This window comes from Myxine glutinosa, chromosome 3, assembly GCF_964187855.1.
Source record: "Myxine glutinosa chromosome 3, kmMyxGlut1.1, whole genome shotgun sequence".
Classification (NCBI taxonomy): domain Eukaryota; kingdom Metazoa; phylum Chordata; class Myxini; order Myxiniformes; family Myxinidae; genus Myxine; species Myxine glutinosa.
Window position 1 is genome coordinate 104,918,447 of NC_136263.1, and position 23,910 is coordinate 104,942,356.

Consider the following 23,910-nt stretch of genomic DNA (forward strand, 5'->3'; position numbering starts at 1 on the left):
GGCCCACACCTTGCCTAGAATAAACGATTCCCGGAGTCTCATAAAGCAATTTGAACCCAACGAATCGCAGATGGACCCAACTGAGACACTATAAATGATCCCAAGTACTCGGAACTCGTGTGAGGGACGAGTCGTCCCCTTAATGGAGAGAACCGGGTCGAGAAAGAGAGCAAAGCGGGTCGCCATGTTCCGGGCTTGCCCGAGGCGGACCTTGCGTCCCCTCAGTAGGCCGCGGCACACGGCAGTCACGTCCGCTGGCATGTGACGACCCATTGAGCACGGTCGTTCCCTCGTCGGGCTCTAGCGGGAAGTTTGCTCGTAGAGTACGTTTGCGGGTCGAGCGTTTTGCGCGTTTTCCCTTCCTTTTGTCCGATCGGGTTCGATTTGAGTTCCTCGGAGACGGAAGGTGATGCGAGCTCGTTTTCTTCCCCCCGACGGTAACTGGCAATGGACGTTCGGCCGTTCTTTTTCATTTCGAACGTCCACGTGATCGTGCAAGTGCTGCTCGTGCACTTCGTCCCGTCGTCGTGCGGGTGTGCGTGGGGGTTGCGAACCGTTTGTCAGTTCGTGCACACACCGTCGCACACACCCTCGTGTAGGTGTGCGCGTGTTAAGTAAGACACGTCGGGACCGGCTCATGTGACCGCACGACGTGTATGTCGGTGTGTGCTCACGACGGGGTGTGCTGTGGTTTGGTTGTATCTATCCGCCGGGGCGGTCGGCGGTCGCGGCGCCTCTCCGGCTTTCAGACGAAGATCCGGGGACGCCATGAGTTGTGATTAAAATGGCTGTGTGCTGTTAGCGGCGACGGATTGCAGTGGGAGGGGGCATTAGGAAAAGCAAAGAGGTGAACAGGCCGAATTGGGAAAAGATGTGGTGAGGATGGGGGAGAAGAGGACAAGTAATGAGGGGCGGGTGGGAATGGGAAGGTGAGCGGCTCTCGCAATGGGGTCACAAAATGACGAAGAAGAAGAAGGTATTTAAAAGGAAGAAGGTATTTAAAAAGAAACGACAGCAAGGGAAGATTGGCACTGGGAAAGAAGTTATTGTCGTGAAGGTTGATGGCCTCAAAATAAAAAAATGGAGATTAATATGTTGAAAGGCCTCAGGTTATCTCGGGCCTGGGACGTCCATCTCCCTGTGGGCAAGCGGGCTCAAGAGTCAGGCAGTATGGTGGACAGGCCCTGCTGCCTGCTGCCTCTCTCTCGCTCTCGCTCTCTCTGTGTTTGTCTTTGTCTGCTTCTGTCTGTGGCTGCCTTTGTTAATGTTATGGAAGTTAGTTTTGCCAGGCCGATCCTGAAATTGTCAATTTTTCCCTCGTTTCCTCAGGCCCAGAACGTAGCTGTCATGAACATGTTGCAAGTGCATCTTGCTGCCTTTAACGTCGGCGTGAATGTGTCTTTGGCAGATGTGATGGATCCAGACACCCGCGCGCGTGGAGGGCCTCGTCGGTCGGAAGCGTGACTCGGGTCGTGGCGTTGGTGGTGTCCAGGAGCGTGACCCCCAATCTCTCGTGCTAAACCTCACCGTAGTGGAGACGCACCGTTGCCGAGCCTCCGATGTTGTGCGTTTCTCCAGATTTCCGGTGGGAATGTAGAACCAACTCCATGAAATTGCTTCTTTCACAGTCACGGTTCAGGTCGATGTCTGACATCTCTGCGACCCTCCATGGATGAATCCAGTGAACTACAAACCCGATTTGAGGCGAATGAGGCCTGCTCTTCTGAAATCAAGCTCCGTATTACGAAGACCTACCTTAATGGTCGGGCGCAGTTTGAAGCAGCGCTGTGTATGGAGAAAGGGAAAAGTGATCGTGTAACAACAGTGTCTCAGGAAGACTGGCAGATATTATCCGGAAACATTCAGACAAACAATGTTCGGGACCTTGCTGTGGTTCAACATTATGGTTTGAAAGAAGCAAGCATGGCAGAAAATCGAGACCGGGCCCTGTTTGGCACCATGCCTGATGGACAGCAATGCTCAGAGCTGGGACCATGTAACGGTGGATACTTTGCCAGTGATGATGAAGACAATCATTCATCGGATGATATTCTGATTATCCCGACGCTCGAACAAAAGGTAAGATTGTTCATTGCGATTGTAGAATGCTTCTGATTCTCATGTGACGTGCTCTGTTGCAGAGCGTTGGAGCTGCCGAAGGAGTTTCTTGGCATCGGGTAACACTGGGTGGTTTGTCATTGCCTTCCCAGCAGCAGTTGGTGTAGGGATTTGTAATTTGGCCAGAGTGCCGGTGATAGCTCGCCTACTCTTCGCGAAGGGCTCCGTCGGGCAGGCAGGACGCCGAGGCAGACATATTGGTTAATGGCCCTGGCTGTAAACGCCAGGATGACAGTTTATAGCTGGGTCGGGATTCGAACCCAGGCTACACGGCTGAGATGCGACTGTGCATACATCTAGCTAGACCGTCCTGCCATCCCGTAGAATATCCTTTACGCCATCCTGCCATCCCGTAGGATAACCTTGACGTCTAGGCCATCCTGCCCTCCTGTAGCCGTAGGATAACCTGTCAGTCTAGGACATCCCCTAGCTGTAGGATAGGCTAGCCTGACATCCCAAAGGATAATCTCTCGGTCTATGCCATGTTGCACTCCCGGAGGATAGCCTCTAGGTCTAGCCCATCCCATCGGATAACCTCTAGACCTACGCCATCCCGTAGGATAACCTCTTGGCCTAGGCCATCCTGCCCTCCTGTAGGATAACCTCTACGTTTAGGCCATCTTGCCCTCTCGTAGGATAACCTCTCTATCTAGGCCATCCTGCCATGCCATTGGATAACCTCTCTGTCTAGGACATCCCATAGGCATCGGATAACCTCCAGGTATATGCCATACTGTACTCCTGTTGAATAACCTCTAGGTCCAGCCCATCCAATCGAATAACCTCTAGACCTAGGCCATCCTGTTGTATAACCTATAGGTCTAGGCCATACTGCACTCTCATAGGATAACATCTCTGTCTATACCATACTGCGTTCCCGTAGGATAACCTTTAGGTCAAGGTCATCCTGTTTTATAACCTATAGGTCTAGGCCATACTGCACTCTCGTAGGATAACCTCTATGTCTATACCATACTGCGTTCCCATAGGATAACCTCTAGGTCTGGGCTCTCCTACCATCCCGTAGAATAACCTCCCGGTATAGGCCATCCCATAGGATAACCTCTAGGTATAGGCCATCCCATAGGATAACCTCTAGGTATAGGCCATCCCATAGGATAACCTCTAGGTATAGGCCATCCCATAGGATAACCTCTAGGTATAGCCCATCCCATCGGATAACCTCTAGACCTACGCCATCCCGTAGGATAACTTCTTGGCCTAGGCCATCCTGCCCTCCTGTAGGATAACCTCTACGTTTAGGCCATCTTGCCCTCTCGTAGGATAACCTCTCCATCTAGGCCATCCTGCCATGCCATTGGATAACCTCTCTGTCTAAGACATCCCATAGGCATCGGATAACCTCCAGGTATATGCCATACTGTACTCCTGTAGGATAACCTCTAGGTCCAGCCCATCCAATCGAATAACCTCTAGACCTAGGCCATCCTGTTGTATAACCTATAGGTCTAGGCCATACTGCACTCTCATAGGATAACATCTCGGTCTATACCATACTGCGTTCCCGTAGGATAACCCTTAGGTCAAGGCCATCCTGCCATCCTGTTTTATAACCTATAGGTCTAGGCCATACCGCACTCTCGTAGGATAACCTCTATGTCTATACCATACTGCGTTCCCATAGGATAACCTCTAGGTCTGGGCTCTCCTACCATCCCATAGGATAACCTCCCAGTATAGGCCATCCCATAGGATAACCTCTAGGTATAGGCCACCCCATAGGATAACCTCTAGGTATAGGCCATCCCATAGGATAACCTCTAGGTATAGGCCATCCCATAGGATAACCTCTAGGTATAGGCCACCCCATAGGATAACCTCTAGGTATAGGCCATCCCATAGGATAACCTCTAGGTATAGGCCATCCCATAGGATAACCTCTAGGTATAGGCCACCCCATAGGATAACCTCTAGGTATAGGCCATCCCATAGGATAACCTCTAGCTGGACCATCCTGTCATCCCATAGAATACTTGCCAAGGCTAATTCTCAAAGTCTCGATTTTCATGTCAAGGATAAATTGTTTTCCATCATCAGCAGTGGTTTTTATTATTTTTTTCCCAGGACTTCACCACTTGTCAAAAGTGCGAATGATTGCAAATCTTGAGAGAGGTTTGTACCTTTTATGTCTCTGCATTGCCGAAGGTGAAAGAGGTGCAACGTAACTGTTTCCGTGGATCGCTCGTCGCACGATGCACCGATCAAAATCTCGTACGTAGCATTGATAAACAAGAGCATAAAATGATTTGCTAACGCCGATCGACGTGGCTTGTTAATGCACGAGCCACACGGCGTGGCGGTGGAAGGGGTTAAAGCGGTGAACTGGAGCCTGGAGGAGGCCTGCAGAGCATTCTGGGTAATTTTGTGGTAGGGAAGGAAGCTGCTGCTTCGGGTTTTGTGTATGTACGTAAAGAAGGACAGCAAGTTGTGGGGAGGGCTGCATTCCAGCCCCTTGACTGCGCAAAGCCGAGCTCCAAGCATTGTGCGCGAGCTGTGGGTATCTGTTCCGAAGCCTTTTCTCTCTCCCCTCTCGTTCTCGCTTCCTCTCGCCGTCTTTCTCCTCAGGCCTTGCCTGCTTCACCGCCCTTTTGTATTTCTGGGGGTTTTCAGTAACAACGTGACGCGGCGCGTTGCTTCTTGCTGTTGGGCCTGCGTCCGGCGAATCTCCCTTCCCTTTCATGAAACTCCCTAGTGATGGCATCAATTGCGATTACGGTATCTCCACAAATGTAACTCGGGCTTCTGTGTTTCGCTTAAGAAGAGAGATCTCCATTTGTGATGCCCTCTTGGCTTGTACGGGTGTGATTGGGTTCAATTTTATGACTTTGTGTGTACGGTCTCGATTGTCTGCCAATGGCGCTGAACTGTGGAAATGTTTCTGAATGAATGGAATACCGAGTGGCATACATGGTACATACGTGGTATGCACTGATTGTACTGACGATAGAAAGTGAAGGAATTATATAATTGCAATATCTCTCCAGCTGAAGAAACTGTGATGAGTACGAGCGAGGTCGGTAACTGTGATTCTGCTGCTTTGACTGATGTATGTTTTTATCAGACTAGAATTGGTTAAATGTATTCCGTCGGGCAAGGCAACAGATTGACGGATTATGTATGACACTCTTTGACGTTTGACTTCGGTGGAACTTTCATTTTATGTTTTCCACTGCATTTCCAGAAAATTTTATCGGGAAGTGTGGAATTGCTGAGCGACGAAAGTGCTCGTAATTGTTTCTCCAATTGTGTCACCAGTAATTTTCTTCCTTGTGTGTGTGTGTGTGTGTGTGTGTGTGTGTGTGTGTGTGTGTGTGTGTGTGTGTGTGTGTGTGTGTGTGTGTGTGTGTGTGTGTGTGTGTGTGTAATATATATATGTATATGTATATATATATATCTTTATCCTAAAGCCACAGTTGGTATTCCCAGAGGAGATCTGTGTGACAAGGTTGCGGCCTGATATTGTCATTTGGTCAGGTGCAACAAGACAGGTCATCTTAGGGGAATTGTCGGTACCTTGGGAAGAGAACATGCAGGAGGTGCACGAGAGGAAGAGAGGAAAGTACAGTGAGCTGGAGGGGCAGAGTGCCGGGAGAAGGGTTGGCGAGTTTCTTGTCAGCCATTTGAGGTGGGGTGTAGAGGGTATATTGGCAATTCCTTTTCTGCATTTCTTGCTCGGCTGGGAGTGTGTGGGACAGAAAGAAGGAGGATGTGTGACGAGGTGGCCCAGGTTGCCTTGAAAGGCTCATTTTGGATATGGAGGAAGTTTATGGAGGCACGTCAAACGGTGTAGGTTGGTTGTGTGTGTTTTTTTGTTTTTTTGTGTTACTATTATTATTTCTTATTTTGTGTATATGAGTGAGTGGGTGAGGGTGTGTTTTTGCATGAATGAATTTTTGCATGAGTGTGTTTTTGTATGTTGAGTGGTGTATGTTGTAAGGGTAGTTGGTTGGTTGGTGTGTGTGTGTGTATGGGTGTGTATGTGTGTGTATGAACGATCTGGTGTGTTTTGTTGGTGAGTGATGAAGGGTATAAAGGTGGATGTTTGAGTGTTCCACCATGTTTGTTTGGTGCTGTGGATTCTGGATGCGGAGGTGTTGTACTCTGTGTTCGCACTGGCTGGAGGTGGGAGTATGTACGCATCCAGGTGTAGTTGCTGCATGTGGATGTGTATGTGCCCCTGCTGGCCCACCTTAGCTGACCGTATCGAGGTTGAAGGGCCGAAACGGGATGATGCTGAGGACCTCGACTGAGGACCCGGTCAGTGCGGCACACTTGTGACCAGGTCTGTTTTGAACTTATATGTGTGTGTATGTATGTTTATATATATGTATATGAATGATCGTTTTAAAGGCCATTTTAAGGTTATGGGTTTTTAAGGTTATGAATGATTGTTTGTGTGTATATATATACTAGGGCATGCCCGTACTATATATATGCCCGTACTATATATCTATCTAAAATTATATCCCCCCCCTCTATTTACATGAAATGGTTTGGTCCATTCGCAACGCCAAAGCGAACGGCGAACGGCTTGCGAGTACAGTGACAATCCCCCCCCTCTATTTACATGAAATGGTTTCGTCCATTCGCAACGACCACAGAACCCCCCCTCTATTTACATGGAATGGTTTGGTCCATTCGCAACGCCGGCACACGCGATCGTTCGCTGCTCTCTGATTGGTTGAATCGTTTTTTGTACATAGCTCGGTAAGTAATTGTCCGATTAATATGAAACCTTGAAAAGGCACATCCTCGGGTCCCCAGCAATATACCTGGCAAGTTAAAAGTATATCGGACCCGTGGTTGTCGAGAAACAGCGGTCACAGACAGACAAACGTACAAACGTACAAACGTACAGAGATTACTGGAATTATAGATAGATACATACACCCCACCCCAAAGGCTAACCCCCGCTTCAGCAGGGGAAATGGCCTTAAAAGGCATGTTGTTGTTTGTTGTTGTGTATATATATATATATATATGTATGTATATATAATATATGTGTATGTGTATGTATATGTATATATATATATATACTATATGTACATATACACCACATCGCCAAAAGTATGCGGACACCCCTTCTAATTAGTTGATACGGCTGTTTCAGCCACACCCATTGCTGGCAGGTATACAGTCACGTGAAAAAGTAAGTACACCCCATGTAAAGTTTTGACCTTTTCAACATATTTCAACATACAGCTATTTGATCTTCATTTCAACAATATTGATAGATAAAGGTGATATAATATAACAAATATCATGAAACATTTACATTTTGTAGTCCATTGTATAATTTAAATAAACATAAATGCAAATTTCGCATGTGGAAAAAGTAAGTACACCCCTACATTTATCACTACAAATACCTAAAATTAGAATCAGGTGAACCAGCTCAGGTGCAAATGATTAGAACATCGTTAGAGAGGATAATGGAGGAACCTGTCTTATGTAAGTCTCAGACATTTCGTTTGGTTTGCTCTTTGTTGTTGAAGTGTGCGGCGTCACCATGCCTAGATCAAAAGAGCTCTCTGAGGCCTTCAGAAAGAAGGTTATAGATGCCTACGAGTCTGGGAAGGGATTTAAAAAGATCTCCAAACAATTTGAAATCAATCATTCGACTGTCCGGAAGATCATCTACAAGTGGAGAAGATTCCAAACAACTGCCAACTTGTTCAGGCCAGGCCGCCCCAGCAAGTTCAGCCCGAGAGCAGACCGCAAGATGCTGAAAGAAGTCTCTAAGAACCCCAGAATGTCATCACGGGACCTACAGGTAGCTCTTGCCACTGTTGATGTCAAATTGCACGAGTCTACCATTAGAAAGAGGCAGCATAAATTTGATCTACATGGGAGATGTGCCAGGAGGAAACCTTTTTGATCTACATGGGAGATGTGCCAGGAGGAAACCTTTGCTGTCCAGAAAGAACATCAGGGCAAGACTAAAGTTTGCCAATGAACACCTCGGCAAAGACCAGCACTTCTGGAACAATGTGCTCTGGACAGATGAGTCAAAGGTAGAGCTATTTGGCCACAGTACCAGAAGACATGTTTGGCGAAAACCAAAGACAGCATTTGACCACAAGAACCTGATACCAACTGTAAAGCATGGTGGTGGAAATATTATGGTTTGGGGGCAGCTTTGCTGCATCAGGGCCTGGGCAGCTCACCATCATAGAATCCATTATGAAGTCTTCATTGTACCAGAGGGTGCTTGAGGATAATGTGAGGCCATCTGTCAGAAAGTTGAAGCTCAACCAAAGGTGGACCTTGCAACATGACAATGACCCTAAACATACCAGTAAATCCACCAATGAATGGCTGAAAAGAAAGAAATGGAGGGTTCTGGAATGGCCAAGTCAAAGCCCGGATCTAAATCCCATCGAGATGTTGTGGGGGGATTTGAAACGAGCTGTGCTCCCAAGAAACCCCTCAAACATCGCACAGCTGAAATAATTCTGCATGAAGGAGTGGGCAAAAATTTCTCCCAGTCGGTCAGAGACTGGTAGACAGATATAAGAAACGCCTACTTGAGGTTGTTTCTGCCAAAGGGGGCAATACCACCTATTAGAGCCAAGAGTGTACTTACGTCTTCCACATGCGAAATTTGCATTTATGTTTATTTAAATTATACAATGGACTACAAAATGTAAATGTTTCATGATATTTGTTATATTATATCACCTTTATCTATCAATATTGTTGAAATGAAGATCAAATAGCTGTATGTTGAAATATGTTGAAAAAGTCAAAACTTTACATGGGGCGTACTTACTTTTTCACGTGACTATATATAATCAAGCACGCGGCTGTGCAATCTTCATAGACAAAGATTGGCAGTAGAATGGGCCGCACTGAAGAGGTCAGTGACTTTCAACGTGGCACCGTCATAGGATGCCAGTTTTCCAACAAGTCAGTTCGTCAAATTTCTGCCCTGCTAGGGCTGCCTGGTCAACTGTAAGTGCTGTTATTGTGAAGTGGAAACGTCGAGGAGCAACAACAGCTCAGCCACGAAGTGGTAGGCCACACAAGCTCACAGAACGGGACCGCCGAGTGCTGAAGAGCGTATCGCGTAAAAATTGTCTGTGCTCGTAAAAATGGTTGCAACACTCACTACTGAGTTCCAAACTGCCTCTGGAAGCAGCGTCAGCACAACAACTGTTCGCCGCGAGCTTAATGAAATGGGTTTCCATGGCCGAGCAGCCGCACAAAAGCCTAAGATCACCATGCGCAATGCCAAGTGTCGGCTGGAGTGGTGTAAAGCTTGCCACCATTGGACTCTGGGGCAGTGGAAACGCGTTCTCTGGAGTGTTTAATCACGCTTCATCACCTGGCAGTCCGACAGACGAATCTGAGTTTGGCGGATGCCAGGAGAATGCTTCCTGCCCGAATGCATAGTGCCAACTATAAAGTTTGGCAGAGAAGGAATAATGGTCTGGGGCTGTTTTTCATGGTTCGGGCTAGGCCCCTTAGTTCCAGTGAAGGGAAATCTTAACGCCACAGCATATAATGACATTCTAGACGATTGTGTGCTTCCAACTTTGTGGCAACAGTTTGAGGAAGGCCCTTTCCTGTTTCAGAATGACAATGCCCCTGTGCACAAAGCGAAGTCCATACAGAAATGGTTTGTTGAGATCGGTGTGGAAGAACTTGACTGGCCTGCACAGAGCCCTGACCTCAACCACATCGAACACCTTTGGGATGAATTGGAACACCGACTGCGAGCCATCCCTAATCGCCCAACATCAGTGCCCGACCTCAGGAATGCTCTTGTGACTGAATGGAAGCAAATCCCTGCAGCAATGTTCCAACATCTGATGGAAAGCCTTCCCAGAAGAGAGGAGGCTGTTATAGCAGCAAAGGGGGGACAAACTCCATATTAATGCCCATGATTTTGGAATGAGATGTTCGACGAGCACATACGGGTGTGATGTTGGGGTGTCCACATACTTTTGGCCGTGTATATGTACTAATGACTGAATCCTTATGACATAAGGCCAAAAAGACTTGTTACCTTTGTCGTGTTTTGACACGACTACTTTATTATGTAACCTGATTTGGAATGTTTGAATGCAACGATTGTTTGCTGTTGCAATTTGTTGCTGATATTTTACTGAAGCACCAATTTTGTGATAATCTTGCATTTTTCTACACAGTATTTGCAAGTTTGGTTAAGAGTCAACTGTCACTTGTACTTCTCTCTGACCTTGGTATGTATTTTTGTGGTCCGTTGGAGAGTGTAACACATTGTGTTACTTCGATTCTCATTTGACAATACAGTACGTAACTTTCAAAATGATGTATGAGACTCTTTGAGTATGTGATGTGTGTGTCGCCGGGCACTTTTAACCTGCCGATGCTAGCACAAAATCTGTGATTTAAATAGTCTTTCCAACATAATTTTCAGCATTTACAAGAAAGAGAAGCAATTTCAAAATGGTTGTAAACCATAATTGGTGTATTCTTGAATGCAAATCGGACTTGCAGAAATATAGAAATATGAGAAATATCCGTGGATGAGAGGAGTCGTATTTTACATTTTGTACCTGGTAGATTGTTGTTCCATCTCCTGAGGCCCACCCACGTGTGGGGATAGCATACGAAAACAACTTTCATGCATACACGCACACACACTCACATATATGTCGACACACCTATACACACATGAAGATGGATACATCGAGACCTGGGAGGGTTCCGTTCCACCTTTTGAAACCACATTTGGAGATAATGACCAATGACACACACGCACACATACAGGCTTCAACTTTTACGAACATTAGTGGGCCCATTGGCTCATTGGACCAGATTTACATTAGTTTAACCACCGTAGAACCTCATGGTGATCAGTTTGCTGTACCACACTCCCCTGTGGAAAGCCCCAGTAAAGCCCTCTACTCCTGTACCAAAACGGTTTTGCTGGCCCTTTAGTTGGGGGAATATGGTGGCTGATTTTTAATTTGCCTAATCAACTCAGGAGGTTATGACGCTCATTTTTGTGTATCACACTCCACATCAGAAAGCTCCAGTAGAGCTCCATAAAAAACGATTATTATTGTTAATATTATTAGTCTTAATTAATATGCTTTGTTATAATGTTTTTTTTTTTTGGTTATTTATTTTGGAATTAGGATGCCATGCCGTGGAAGGATGTATTGAGCTTCTCTATACACCTTAACATGGCGTGTGTTTAAAACATGGGAATTCTTCCGGATTATTTGTAGTTTTCAGGACATCATGACGATCATTGTGGTGTATCATGCTCCACATCCAAAAGCTCCAGTTCAGCTCCACAAAAACATGACACACACACACCTTGTCCATTTATAGCAGATATGCAAAAGTCTAGTATTTCTCTTTTGGCCCAAGAACCAAACAAACAATATATTTACAACAGCATTCAAAGCTCCTGTAGCTCCCACCTCGACCTCCCATCCTAACATGGTTTTTTTTTTGTTTGTTTTTGTTTTTGTTTTTGTATACAAGATCGAGGCTCGTGAAAGAGCGAACATTAATCACACAGAAAGACAAACCGACACATAAAACATATAACATCGGGAGCGGTAGACAAGATGGGGAGAGAGGGGGAAGGACACAAACACAACATTTGAGAGCAGGGACCGAGAGACATGGAGACATTGAGAGATCTGTGAGAGGGAGAGGGCTTTGGGGGGGGGCATGGGAAGGGGGGGGGGGGTGGGAGAGGTATAAAACATATGGATACTGCCAGGACTTCCAGGAAAGAAGTTGGAATTTCAAACAAGGTGGATCTGGGGTGAATTAGTAGGGGTAGAAAAGATCAAGGTTTTGGATGGGGGAAGATAAGAGATGGTGGTGAACAGCTGTTTTAAAGACCTGGAGGGAGGAGTGGGATTGAAGGGAGTGAGGGAGTTTGTTCCAGAGGCGGGAGAAAAGAGGAATGAAAGAGTGAAGGTGAGCAGACAGCCGAGATTTCGGCAGTTTAACCATCAGAGGGTTGCTGGCAGATCTTGTGCGACCTGTAGGAATATTTGGGGGACAGAGCACAGAGAGAGCTGGGGGTGCAAGGCCGGAGAGGAGTCGGAAGAAGACAGAAAGACCACCTACCTGCCTGCGGTGAGTGAGTGAAAGGCCCTCAGAGATAGCTTCATCGCGGGAGATTCCAATAATTCTGAAAGCTTTGGTTTCAACAGCGTGAAGCCGAGCTAGGTGTGAGGCAGGAGCACCGGCCCATAGGGGAGAACAGTATTCCATTGAGCTGCGGATGAAAGCCTTGTATGTGGTGAGGAGCTCAGGTGTGCCGAGGAAGGACTTCGCACGACGGAGGATGCCCAGTCGGCGACTGGCTTTGGAGGCCAGCTTGGAAATGTGGTTTTCCCAAGAAAGATCATGGCAGATAGTGAGACCCAAAAGCTTGAGCGACAGAACTTCTTGGAGAGGATTGTTGAGAAAGTAGATGGGAGGGTTGTCCAGTCGATCTTTTCGGAGAGACATAGTAAGAGTGTGAGATTTGTCAGGATTGAAACACATGTTCCACTTGTTTGACCAGTCTGTGATTTTGTCCAAGTCTTCAGAGAGTGAGGAGGCTGCAGACTGCCGATCTGAGGGAAGAGGAATGGAGCGGCAGATAGTGGAGTCATCAGCAAAGAGATAGAGAGGATTTTCCAGAGAGTCGGAGAGATCATTGATAAAGACCAGAAAAAGCACAGGGCCCAGAACACTGCCTTGGGGAACTCCAGCCTGAACAGGAAGGGGAGATGAGAGAAATCCATTCAGGGCCACACGTTGACTACGACCAGAGGGGAAGTCCGCAAGCCATGCATGGGGATTTCCATGGATACCATAGGAGGAGAGTTTGGTGAGCAGAGCTGGGTGCCAGACCGTATCGAAGGCACGTGATATGTCAAGGGAGACAGCTCTGATTTCCTGTTTGGCATTGAGGACCTCCATCCATTGTTGAGACAGCAGAAGCAGCATGTCCAGAGTCGAGTGACCTGCTCTGAAACCAAATTGATGATCAGAGATCAAGCCATTGGAGAAGAGGAAAGATTTCATATCCGAGGCAATGATGGATTCCATGACTTTGCTGATAATTGGGAGCAGGCTGATTGGTCTGCAGTTGCAAGGATCTGTTTTTGCACCTTTTTGTGTAAAGCGGTAATGTTTGCTGATTTCCAGGATGCTGGCAGATGACCTTGAGCAAAAGAGAGGGTGAAAAGAACAGAGAGAGGGTGAGATAGAGCGGCAGAGCAGGATTTTAGGACCCGTGGGCTGATGCCGTCTGGTCCAGTTGCAGAATCAGAGTCGAGGTTAGACAAAAACTCCTCCACCTTGTCAGGAGAGAAGGACACAGAGTCCAGGAGCAGTTGGGTTCTATTGGGAAAGGTGGGAACAGAGAGAGATGGGTTTGGGACTAAAGATTTTGAGGCAAACACAGAGTTGAGGCATTCGGCTTTGTCACGTGTGATGTCAACTGTGTGGCCATTTGAGGTAAGGGAGGGGATGGAGGGGGAACAAACACCAGAAACGGATTTCACCAGACGCCACCAGGATTTGGAGGAAGGAGACAGGTTTGAGAGTTCATTCTTCAGTGTGGAGAGATGGTGCTTCCTGGCACTCCTGAGGGTAGACACACACTTGTTCCGAGCTTGGTGGAAGGAACTGAGATTGCCTTCAGTTGGATTAGCCTTCCAAGAGGCAAAGGCAAGTTGTTTCAGGGCAACTGCCTCACCACAAGATTCAGTGTACCATGGACGGGAGGAAGGGTAAGACAACTGAAGTCGAGATGGGATAAATCTGTGCATGAGAGAGAGCAGTTTGCTTTGGAAGAATTCCCAGGAAGAATTGATGTCAGAGGCAGTGGAGATGGGAGACCAATCCAGACGATTGATGGCTGCTTGAAGACCGTCCCAGTAGGCCTGAGTGAAATGCCAGACTCGTCGACGCTGAGGAGGCTCTCTGAGAATGGCCAGAGAGATGTCCACTTTGACAAGCACATGATCAGAAGAACCGATTGGAGCAGAAGAAGAGCAGCAGACATTAGCAGGGAAGTTTGGAAGTGCCTTTGAAGGCACTTCTTTAACTTTACTTTAAAACTTTAATAGTAGTTTACTTTACTAATAAATTTACTTTAATAGTAAATATCCTAATTTTAAGCTTAACCTGTGCATACACAAGTGTCAAATATGCCCTTCACTTCGACGTCCAGGAACATAGTCCATTCACTGGTAGCGATCCGTCAGGGGGGAGGGGGTTTGCACCACACGTCCCTCCACTCGGCCCTTGCACAGACCCACTCTGGTCGAGAGCTTGCAGTATGAGCAGGTGCTCGTTCGGCAAGCTGAAAAAGTTATCCATTTCTTTTGTTTTGCAGAGGCACAGCCCTTTCTCTCAGGTGCTTTTCCAAGTATTTTTGGCATCTTTCAGAGGCTTGGTGAGCCATTCCAAGTAACAATCCTTATCGTGGACACAATACATTTTATTTTGCGATGCTACAACATAATAATATGCCAGGTTCCACGAGTTTCTGCACATACGCACCTTGCATTTTGGGGCAGATTACGTCATTTTGAACGTGCCGTATTATCAGTCTATGAAAGAAGCATAGCTTTCTGAACAAGAAGTAGTTTCCTGGACAAGTAATGCACTGGATAATTTGCAATTGCCCTTCTAACAGAAGTAATTTTGGAAATGCACCAGATTACCAGCACCCAACAGCCGACTCTTCAAAGGCACTTCGTTGTTTAACTCGACCGACCCACACCGTTCCAAGCAATTACTCATAGCTGACAAGATAGCAAGCTTCATATTTCTCTCATGAAATTTATACGTGCACTATGATGCAACATTGTCTCCAGATCATCTCCCAGGCCTGGCTGATAATTTGCAATCGGATCTGTTTACTTCGTAAATCTTACGTGCACAAGACAACTCAGAGTATGCTCTCTCTAGGTTTTGTAACTTTTAATCGATTCCTTTGTTGAAACAATTAAATAAGTTTTGCAGTTTTGATGAGTTCCCATTGGAGCCTGATGCTCGGCTTTACTGGGCGTGTGTGTGTGTGTGTGTGTGTGTGTGTGTGTGTGTGTGTGTGTGTGTGTGTGTGTGTGTGTGTGTGTGTGTGTGTGTGTGTTAGTTAGTTAGTTAGTTGGTTGGTTGGTTGGTTGGTTGGTTGGTTGGTTAGTTAGTTAGTTATAGTTAACACGGGCGGTCTATGACGGAATCTTTTGTCCCCCAAATGGCCGAACGGCTTCTTACTCCTACTGTACTGCGTTCACTTTAATTTACAACTTTACCGTTCCCCAATGTTGTCCAAATGAACCAAAATTGATGACACACATACAGGAGGCAGATGGATCGAACACATTTCTTACCTTTTAAAGGTTTATTTATAATGAATAAGGGGGAAAAGGTGGATGGGACAGGCAGTTCAGTATAAACATTGCGAATCAAACGACACACAATGAAATGGGGACACGCAAACTTATGTTGAAGGCCGAGAAATATATAAAATTTAACCCACACTAAGAGACAGATTACATTTGTACAAACAAAATAATTGATAATGCAGGCGAGGAGTTTCCTTTGTCGATTTGCAGAGTGGAAGGTGATGGTGTCGCTCGGGAACAGAGTCCATGTTTCAGAAAGCTGTCCTCGAGTAATGACGAAGTGAGCCAATGATGAAGTAAGCCCAAAGATGAGGCAAAACAGAGATTGCAGAGAGCGACCTTTTTCCCCCCAAAAAGATTCCACTTCTTTGGGACATGTGCTCAGAAACAGCCCTTGAGACCCTCTATCAAGGCGCTTCTTCTTCACCCTCAAGTTCTCCTGTATGCCGGGAGCTGGTGTGCCCTATCTCTTGGTCCCTCTTCATCCTTCTTTTGGCAGAGTCCTCCTCCAGGCCATCCAGCCTTTGGGCGGCCCCAATGAAAAGAAATCTTTCCCCACTTCCGTGCCCGACATTGCATTATGCCACTACGGTGTATACACACCGGCCAGACAGATCGTGATCAGCCTTTTTGAAGTGTGTGACACTTTTTGTGGTGGGAAGTCCTCACCTGGTTCAGCCTGCAAACAAGAGCTGTTTACCCATACAATATTATCCCAACTGTCCTCCCTATAAATTACATGCACTGCCACCTCAGTGTCATATATGACTGCCTCCTCTGACAGGTTCCTGTTACAAGGCCGTCTAACCTACTCAAATTACCCAGACCATGTTACATTGTTACACTTACCATCACCTAGACCAAAATGACACCTACCCGCCAAACCTCCCCTCCATCCACATCCACGTAATACAATGTTAGAACTAAACAGTTTCAGCATTTAAAGGGTACAACAGTGGGCTTGTATTATTGCCATACCAAGGGTTACCTATAGAGAGAGATACAAAGTGCAATTAAAAATTAGAAGGGACTTATTTTCTATGAGTTGCCACCTTGGAAATCTGTAGTGATTAGCAAGACCATGTAGTATCAGGAAGTGAGTACACAAGTCAAAATGATGGATTGATAAACTAGTAAAGGTGGAGGATGTAGAAGGTCAACAGATGTTCGACTGTTCGTGCTCAATTCAAGAGAAGCTAGTGAGGGCCGAGATGCAAAGTGGCAGATGGCAAAAGACCTCCAAATAGACATAAGAAAATGTGCCCTCCATGAGAAAGCAAGAAGTTACAGTGTCTTCAGAAAGTATTCACACCCCTTCACTTTTTCCCCATTTTGTTGTGTTACAACCTCAATTCAAAATGAGATTTTTTTTGTCGCTGATCCATACATAATACTCCATAATGTCAGTGTAATTTTATTTTTATAAATCTTTACAAAGTAATGAAAATTTAAAACACAAAAATATCGAATTTATGTAAGTATTCAACCCCGAGTCAATACTTCGTAGAAGCACCTTTGGCAGTGATTACGGCTTCCAGTCTTTGTGGGAATGTCTGTGTCAGCTTTGCACATCTGGATTTGGGGAGTGTCTCCCATTCTTCCTTGCAGATTTGCTCAAGCTCTGTCAAGTTAAATGGGGAGCATCAGTGAACAGCAATCTTCAAGTTTTTCCACAGATTCACAATGGGATTCAAATCTGGGCTTTAGCTGGGCCATGAAAGGACTTTCACGTTCTTGTTCTGAAGCTATTCCAGGATTGCTTTTGCTGTATGCATGGGGTCATTGTCCTGTTGTAATGTAAATCCTCATCCCAGTCTAAGGTCTTTTTCACTCTGAAGCAGGTTCTCCTCAAGGATTTGCCTGTATTTGGCTCCATTCATTATTCCCTCTATCCTTGCAAATCTCCCAGTCCCATAACAGCGACCATGAAAAAGCAAAATCCTTGCAAATCTCCCATGAAAAGCATACCCATAACATGATGCTGCCACCATCATGCTTCACGGGAGTAATGGTGTTAGATGGGTCATGAGTTGTGCTCTGTTTCCGCCAAACTTAGCACTTTGCATTCAGGCCAAAGAGTTCAATTTTTGTCTCGCCACAGAATATTTTGCATCATGCTGTCAGCGTCTTTCACACACCTTTTTGCAAACTCGAGGTGTGCTGTCATGTGCCTTTTTCTCAGTGAGTGGCTTCTGTCTTGCCACTCTCCCACAAAGCCTAGATTTGTGAAGTCCTGCAGAGACTGTTGTCCTTCTGGCAGGATCTCCCATCTCAGCCAAGGAACTCTGTAGTTTCTATCTGAGTGGTCATTGGGTTATTGGTCACCTCCCTGACCAAAGTCCTTCTTGCCCATTGCTCAGTTTGGTCAGATGGCCAGCTCTAGAAAGAGTCTGGGTAGTTCCATATTCTCTCCATCATTTCCTAGTGATGGAGCTCACTGTGCTCTTGGGAACTTTCAACACTAGAAATTGTTTTATACCCTTCCCCAGATCTATGCCTCCTACAATCCTGTCGTGGAGTTCTACGGACATCAGTGACAAAAAATATCAATTTAATCCATTTTATATTCAGGTTGTAACTCAACAAAATGTGAAAAAAGTAAAGGGCTGTGAATACTTTCTGAAGGCACTGTATATTTAATCAGACGAATGATATCTCCAGACTCCATCTCCACTGCATGAAAGAGGAACAAATGAGACACAGGAGCTCCTGCTCAAAGTAGAGAAACTTATTCCATAAAGCCTCCCATACAGGATTGTGATGAAAACTTGATGTGACATTGAGGTGAATCACATAAGATTTGTATTGATGAATTGTCACACTGTATGGCTGGCCTATAATCGCGTTTTTCTGGGTATCAAATATGCTTTTTAAACTCACCTGGACTATGTCCAGCTGAGTTTTTGTCGACACCCAGTGTCTGTCATCTGTCTGTCTGTAAACAATTCGACGTCTACGCTCTAAAAGTCACAAATATTGATTAAATTTGATGAAACTTGTTATGCATCATCTTTAAGACAAACTAGTTTGGGATTGCATTTGGGCGTTGCACGCCCAAAAATTGGCGCGGCAGGGCGGCCATATTGAAAAATCAATTTTTGTCATATTTTTAGCACATATAAACGATATAGTTTGTGGTTCTATTATGCATATTCTAACCATATTGATATAGACCAGTTGAGTTCAGGTTCCCTGGAACCTCTCTAGTTTGCTGTATACTATCACCCCTCAAGTAGTATTGGGAAATACCCATTGTGCATTGTGTCTGAGTAATAGTACTTTGAGTTACCATTCAGTCATTCATGTAACACGCTCTATGCAGGGCGCTGGTGCTGCCGAAGCAGCAGCTTGGCGAGGGCTACAATCCTGCATGACGCAGGAAGTCAGGGCAGGAATTTGGAATTTGGCCTTGGTACCATTGATAGTTCACCTACTGTTTATAAAGGACACCATGGGATCTTTAACGCCCACCAACTAATGTTGGCAGACGGGACACCCAAGTTTAACGTTCATCCGAGGGATGGCACACACACTGATGAATCACCTTGCCTGTGAAGCACTGGGATGACAGTTTGTAGTAGGGCAGAAATTTGAATCCAGGCTAGACAGCTCATAGCCAAGTGTGCATACCTCTAGGCCATCTGATGAGGTGTGAGTTATCACATTACACTGGTCAACAAATTTTAACTTTTTTTAATCATCAGAGACCTCAAACTTTTCTAAAGTGTTTTTTGTGCTGTTTCCGAAAATTATTTTACTTTTTCTCTATCACGTATAGTTTTTGAGATATGATACCCACCCGTTTTAGCCAAAAGCCCATTTTAGCCAAAACTTACTGTCAAGGTCTTTTGTGCGAAAAAAGTTTAAATCTGTTGACCCTGCATCCAGAGTGGATTAAACTATGAGTCCTGCAAAAATAAAACATTAAACTAAGGTATTTATTTCCAAAAACATCACCTTTTTACAAGGAAACATCAAGAATGTGATTAGAACACTGTGCACGAGACTTTCTTTTCTGGATCCATTCAGTGTTGTCGCGACAGAATATCCAACAGTAGTCTGCCATCATATTTTCATTCCAGAAACCTTGGTACCGGTTTTCCATTGCTTGGATGTCTTGATGAAAACGTTCTCCTTGTTCATCACTTAAACCACCAAGGTTGTCAGGGAAATAAATCTAGGTGTGAGTGTACAAAATGGAGCTTCAATGACATTCGACAACCTAGGTCACGATAAGCAATGATCAAGTTCTCGACTCCATCTTTATAAGCTGATGACTTATTGTTCCCCAAATTTTTTAGCACAGCCAGGTGAAGCATCTCCAGACCTTGAGCTCTTGTTCCTTAAGACAGTTTCCAAAAGTCTGGTCTTTCATCAGTTGTCTAATTTTTGGGTCCAATAAAAATTCCTTCTTTCAGTTTGGCTGTAGTGATCTTGGGATCTTTTTCTGCCAAGTATCTAAACTAAAGCCTCTGAAGTCATTTTTCCCTATTTGTTTGATAAATGCCTTCATCAATCCCAACTTTATGTGGAGGGGAGGAAGAAGAATCTTTCCAGGGTCTACCAGTGGTATATGCTGGACACTGCCACTGCCTAGCTCATATGCGACTCTTGGACCCCATTCTCGTCTGCTGTAATGATGGTCTGTTGCTCTGCTGTCCCATAAACATAAAAAGCAACAGTACTTTGTGAATCCTCCTTGCAATCCCACCAGCATGCCAATAACTTTGAGATCCCCACAGATGCTCCAATTGTAACTGTTGTACTTGACGGCATCCAGAAGTATGCCCATGTTTTCATTAGTTTCCTTCAAGTGAACAGAGTGTGCAATGGGAATGCAAGCTTTCTGATTCCTGTTGTGTAGTAGGACAGCTTTCAGGCTTCTTTTGGATGAATCGATGAATATACATCATTCAGATGATGTGTACTTGAGATATGGTACTAAATAGACCATCTATATTGACGTTCCGCAACCTATGGGTCGTGACCCAATGTTTGGGTCGCGAAGGATTTTCAATGGGTCGCACGATCGCTTCAGAAATCGCGGGAAAAAAACTTTATCGACGATTTACTTCTCCCGACTGAACAGAACAGAGATCAAACGAACGCCGACACAAACGTTATAGTGTGGACTCTTCTACCGCGCTGTAACGATGTACCGCGATGTACCACGCGTGCATCCGGTCATTCAGATCATACGTTTAGTTACCGACATGCGAATGTCCATTGCTTTTCATTCAAAAGATTGAGCTGTGAGAGTAAGGTACTCGCCATGGCTGGAAAGTATCAGCCTGTGTTCCTGAACTATGGGTTCACCTTGAATATCGATAAGCACAATGTTCATCGACCACAGTGTGTGATATGCCTTGACGTGTTGGCCAACAAGTCCCTCAGGCCCCAAAAGCTGAAACGGCACCTCGAGAAGAAACACGGAGATCATGTCAACAAGTCGTGGGAGTTTTTTCTCTGGAAAGAATGCGAGATGAACAACAGCAAGTCAGTAATGAGTTCGGCTGTTTTTCCGTCAAAGGGACTGACCAAAGCCAGCTACCTGGTGGCGGAGAAGATAGCCAAAGAAAAGAAACCGTACACTATTGCGGGTAAATTTTTTGTTTTTTTTCGTAAAAGTATTTCACTGCATTGGCGGTTTGTAGGTTCATAAAGTAATACATGGCGCTGTAAGTATAGTTAAATTTAGTTTTTCATTTCGTCTTTAGAATATTGATGTCGGGTTCTTGCTTACTATTACTCGTCCAACAGATTGAAAGAGGACTTGATCGACATCGTGTCCGACGGTACACTTGAGACACTGTTCAGGAAGGACACTTTAGTAAAGTTTTGGCTGACAGTGTCATGAGTACCCAGAGATTGCACATCTCGTGGTAAAGTTCCTGATGCCATTCACGACGACGTGGATGTGTGAGGCAGGTTTCTCAACGGTGACATATCTGAAGTCCAAGTATCGCAACAAACTGGAGACAGTGGCCCTGTGCGCCAACCTGAGAATCGCATTGTCGCCGCTTCAAAGCCGAATCGATGATCTCGTAGCCAATATGCAAAGTCAACCATCGCACAGATGTGGATAATCCACATCTACAATGTTGCTAACGGAACATTTGAATTAGGCTTGTAAGTTTCACTTTCGGGTTTAATCAGTGAAAGTTGTTTATTTAATGTTGTTCATGATAACGGAACATTGAACCTGGATATAAGTTCAGATGCATATCGGGTTTTTTTCAGTAAAAGTTATTCTTGTTTTGTTTATCAGTTCATGTTACATTTTAAGTTCATCTATTCACGATGAAGATTAAAATAAAGTTCAAACACCTTTGCGTGTCACTTTGGTTAATTAAAGTTTTATTCTATTTCACAAAAGATACACCGCCAATGAATTTTGTGAGATTCATCTTCATCTTCATCATCTTCTTCATTAAATCTTCATCCGGATTCATCGTAGGGGCGGATTCATCTCTTCCGAAGCTGCTAACAAGGCAGGGAGTTTACGCCTGATTGGCTGACAATAATATCAAGTGGGCGGTGTCTGTGATCGAAGTCGCTGCTCATTCTCAAGGGGAGCGTGGTCTCTCGCTCTCTCTCTCTCCTCATGGTCGTGGAGATCCGTACAAAATAACAACAAAATAAGGACAGTGTTTGGTATGATTGTCGTCACTTTGCTTTATTGTTCAATTACGAATTGTACTACTGTACAAAGATGATGAACCGAACCCTTACCAAGATATTAACGTCATAAGCAATCGATATTTCCGTGACGGTTCGATGGGTCGCGACTGGATGCCTATGTTTTTTATTGGGTCCTGGGCTAAAAAGGTTGCGGAACGCAGATCTATATCATTGCAATAGCAAAGGGAACCATCAACTGTGAACATTCTCGCCAGAGCTTTATTTCTGCTGCGATAGTAAGATACTTTGACGCTGTTGTCGAGTAGTCCTTTCTCTTGGATTCTTGAGGCAATAAGTTCTGCCTTCTTTTTGGGAAGGACTAGATCTCTTATGAGATAATTGAGCTCCTCTTGGGTAAACACCTCTGGTCCAGCTGTTTCAACATCAGGATAGTAATCTGGATCAGCCACATCATTGTTTCCACCATCTGCACCTTCATCGCATTCCAAATTGTCAGCCACCGAAGCATTTCTGTCAATGGGGGGTATTGGAACAGGAATTGTGTTGTGAAGGATGGGTCTTCTTGCTGAGTCTAGGTTTGGGTAGATTATTTTATGTTTCGTTTTCTTAGAGAATCCAGCAATATAAACCAAACAAAAGTAGCAATCACTGTAATGATCTCTTGGTTCGCGCCATACCATCGGTACAGCAAACAGCAGAGATTTTTTTCTTCCATCATTCGAGCATGATGTGCAGATGTTGTGTGGTGCCCACGTCTTTTCTTGCTCTCCCAGTTGGCATCCAAAGTATAAGTGATAGATTTTCTTGAGATGCTTCATGATAGTGCGTCTTTGTGACTTGGATGTAAATGAGCCACTTACGTAACAAAAGTTGTCTGGTGAGTTTTTGCACTTTTTCGGCCTTATTGCTTCATTTTTGTGAATTTGCAAATTTCAGTGAGTTTTTGCAAATTTCGGCATTATTGCATCCATTTAGTTTCTGTAATTACCTGCAAAAAGCATAAAAAGTTATTAGAAAATGGGTTTGAGCAAAATAAGTCAGAAATATTAGATAAACCACCATAAAGTGCCAGAAATAAAGAAATATACTCTATAAAACTAATTAATTAAACTCTACACACCAGCAAACATTTTGCAAAATGTTTTGCTACCTCGGAGACATGCTGAATGGAGAAGGTGGATCAGACTCGGCAACGGTTGCTCGAGTGAGATGTGCATGGAAGAAGTTTCGGGAACTGAGTGGCGTGCTGATGAGGAGGAGAGTGTCGCTGAAGCTGAAGGGAAAGGTGTATGCTGCATGTGTGAGAAGTGTTATGATTTATGGGAGCGAGACATGGGTAATGAACGTAGAGCAGCAACGAAGGCTGGAAAGGGTGGAAATGCGAATGGTTCGATGGATGTGCGGAGTATCGTTGAGAGAGAGGAAGACAAATGATGAATTGCGAAAGATGATGGGAATATTGCCTGTGATTGATGCTGTGAAGAGAAACAGGTTGAGATGGTTTGGTCATGTGTTGAGGAAGGATGAAAGTGACTGGTTGAGAAGAGTGATGGAAGTTAATGCAGAAGGAAGTAGAGGACGGGGAAGACCGAGAAAGACTTGGCTAAAGATGGTGGAAGAAGAAATGCGGGCAAGGGGGTTAACAAGGAGAGATGCAGAAAATAGGGCAAAATGGAGAAGATTGTCATGGGGACCGCAAGGCTAACCCCCGCTCTAGCAGGGAAAATGGCCTTAAAATGCATGTTGTTGTTGTTGTTGTTGTCTA

The 23,910-nt window shown here is 45.0% G+C and overlaps 1 protein-coding gene across 1 annotated transcript in view; it reads left to right on the forward strand.

The window, feature by feature from the left end:
• Window positions 1-165: 165 nt before the first annotated feature.
• NSD2 (nuclear receptor binding SET domain protein 2) overlaps window positions 166-23,910 on the forward strand; it is a 133,854-nt gene continuing 110,109 nt past the window's right edge. The window contains 2 exon segments of the mRNA XM_068110271.2: window positions 166-437; window positions 1,409-2,079. Coding sequence (XP_067966372.2) covers window positions 1,669-2,079 — 411 coding nt within the window. The 5' untranslated portion in view covers window positions 166-437; window positions 1,409-1,668.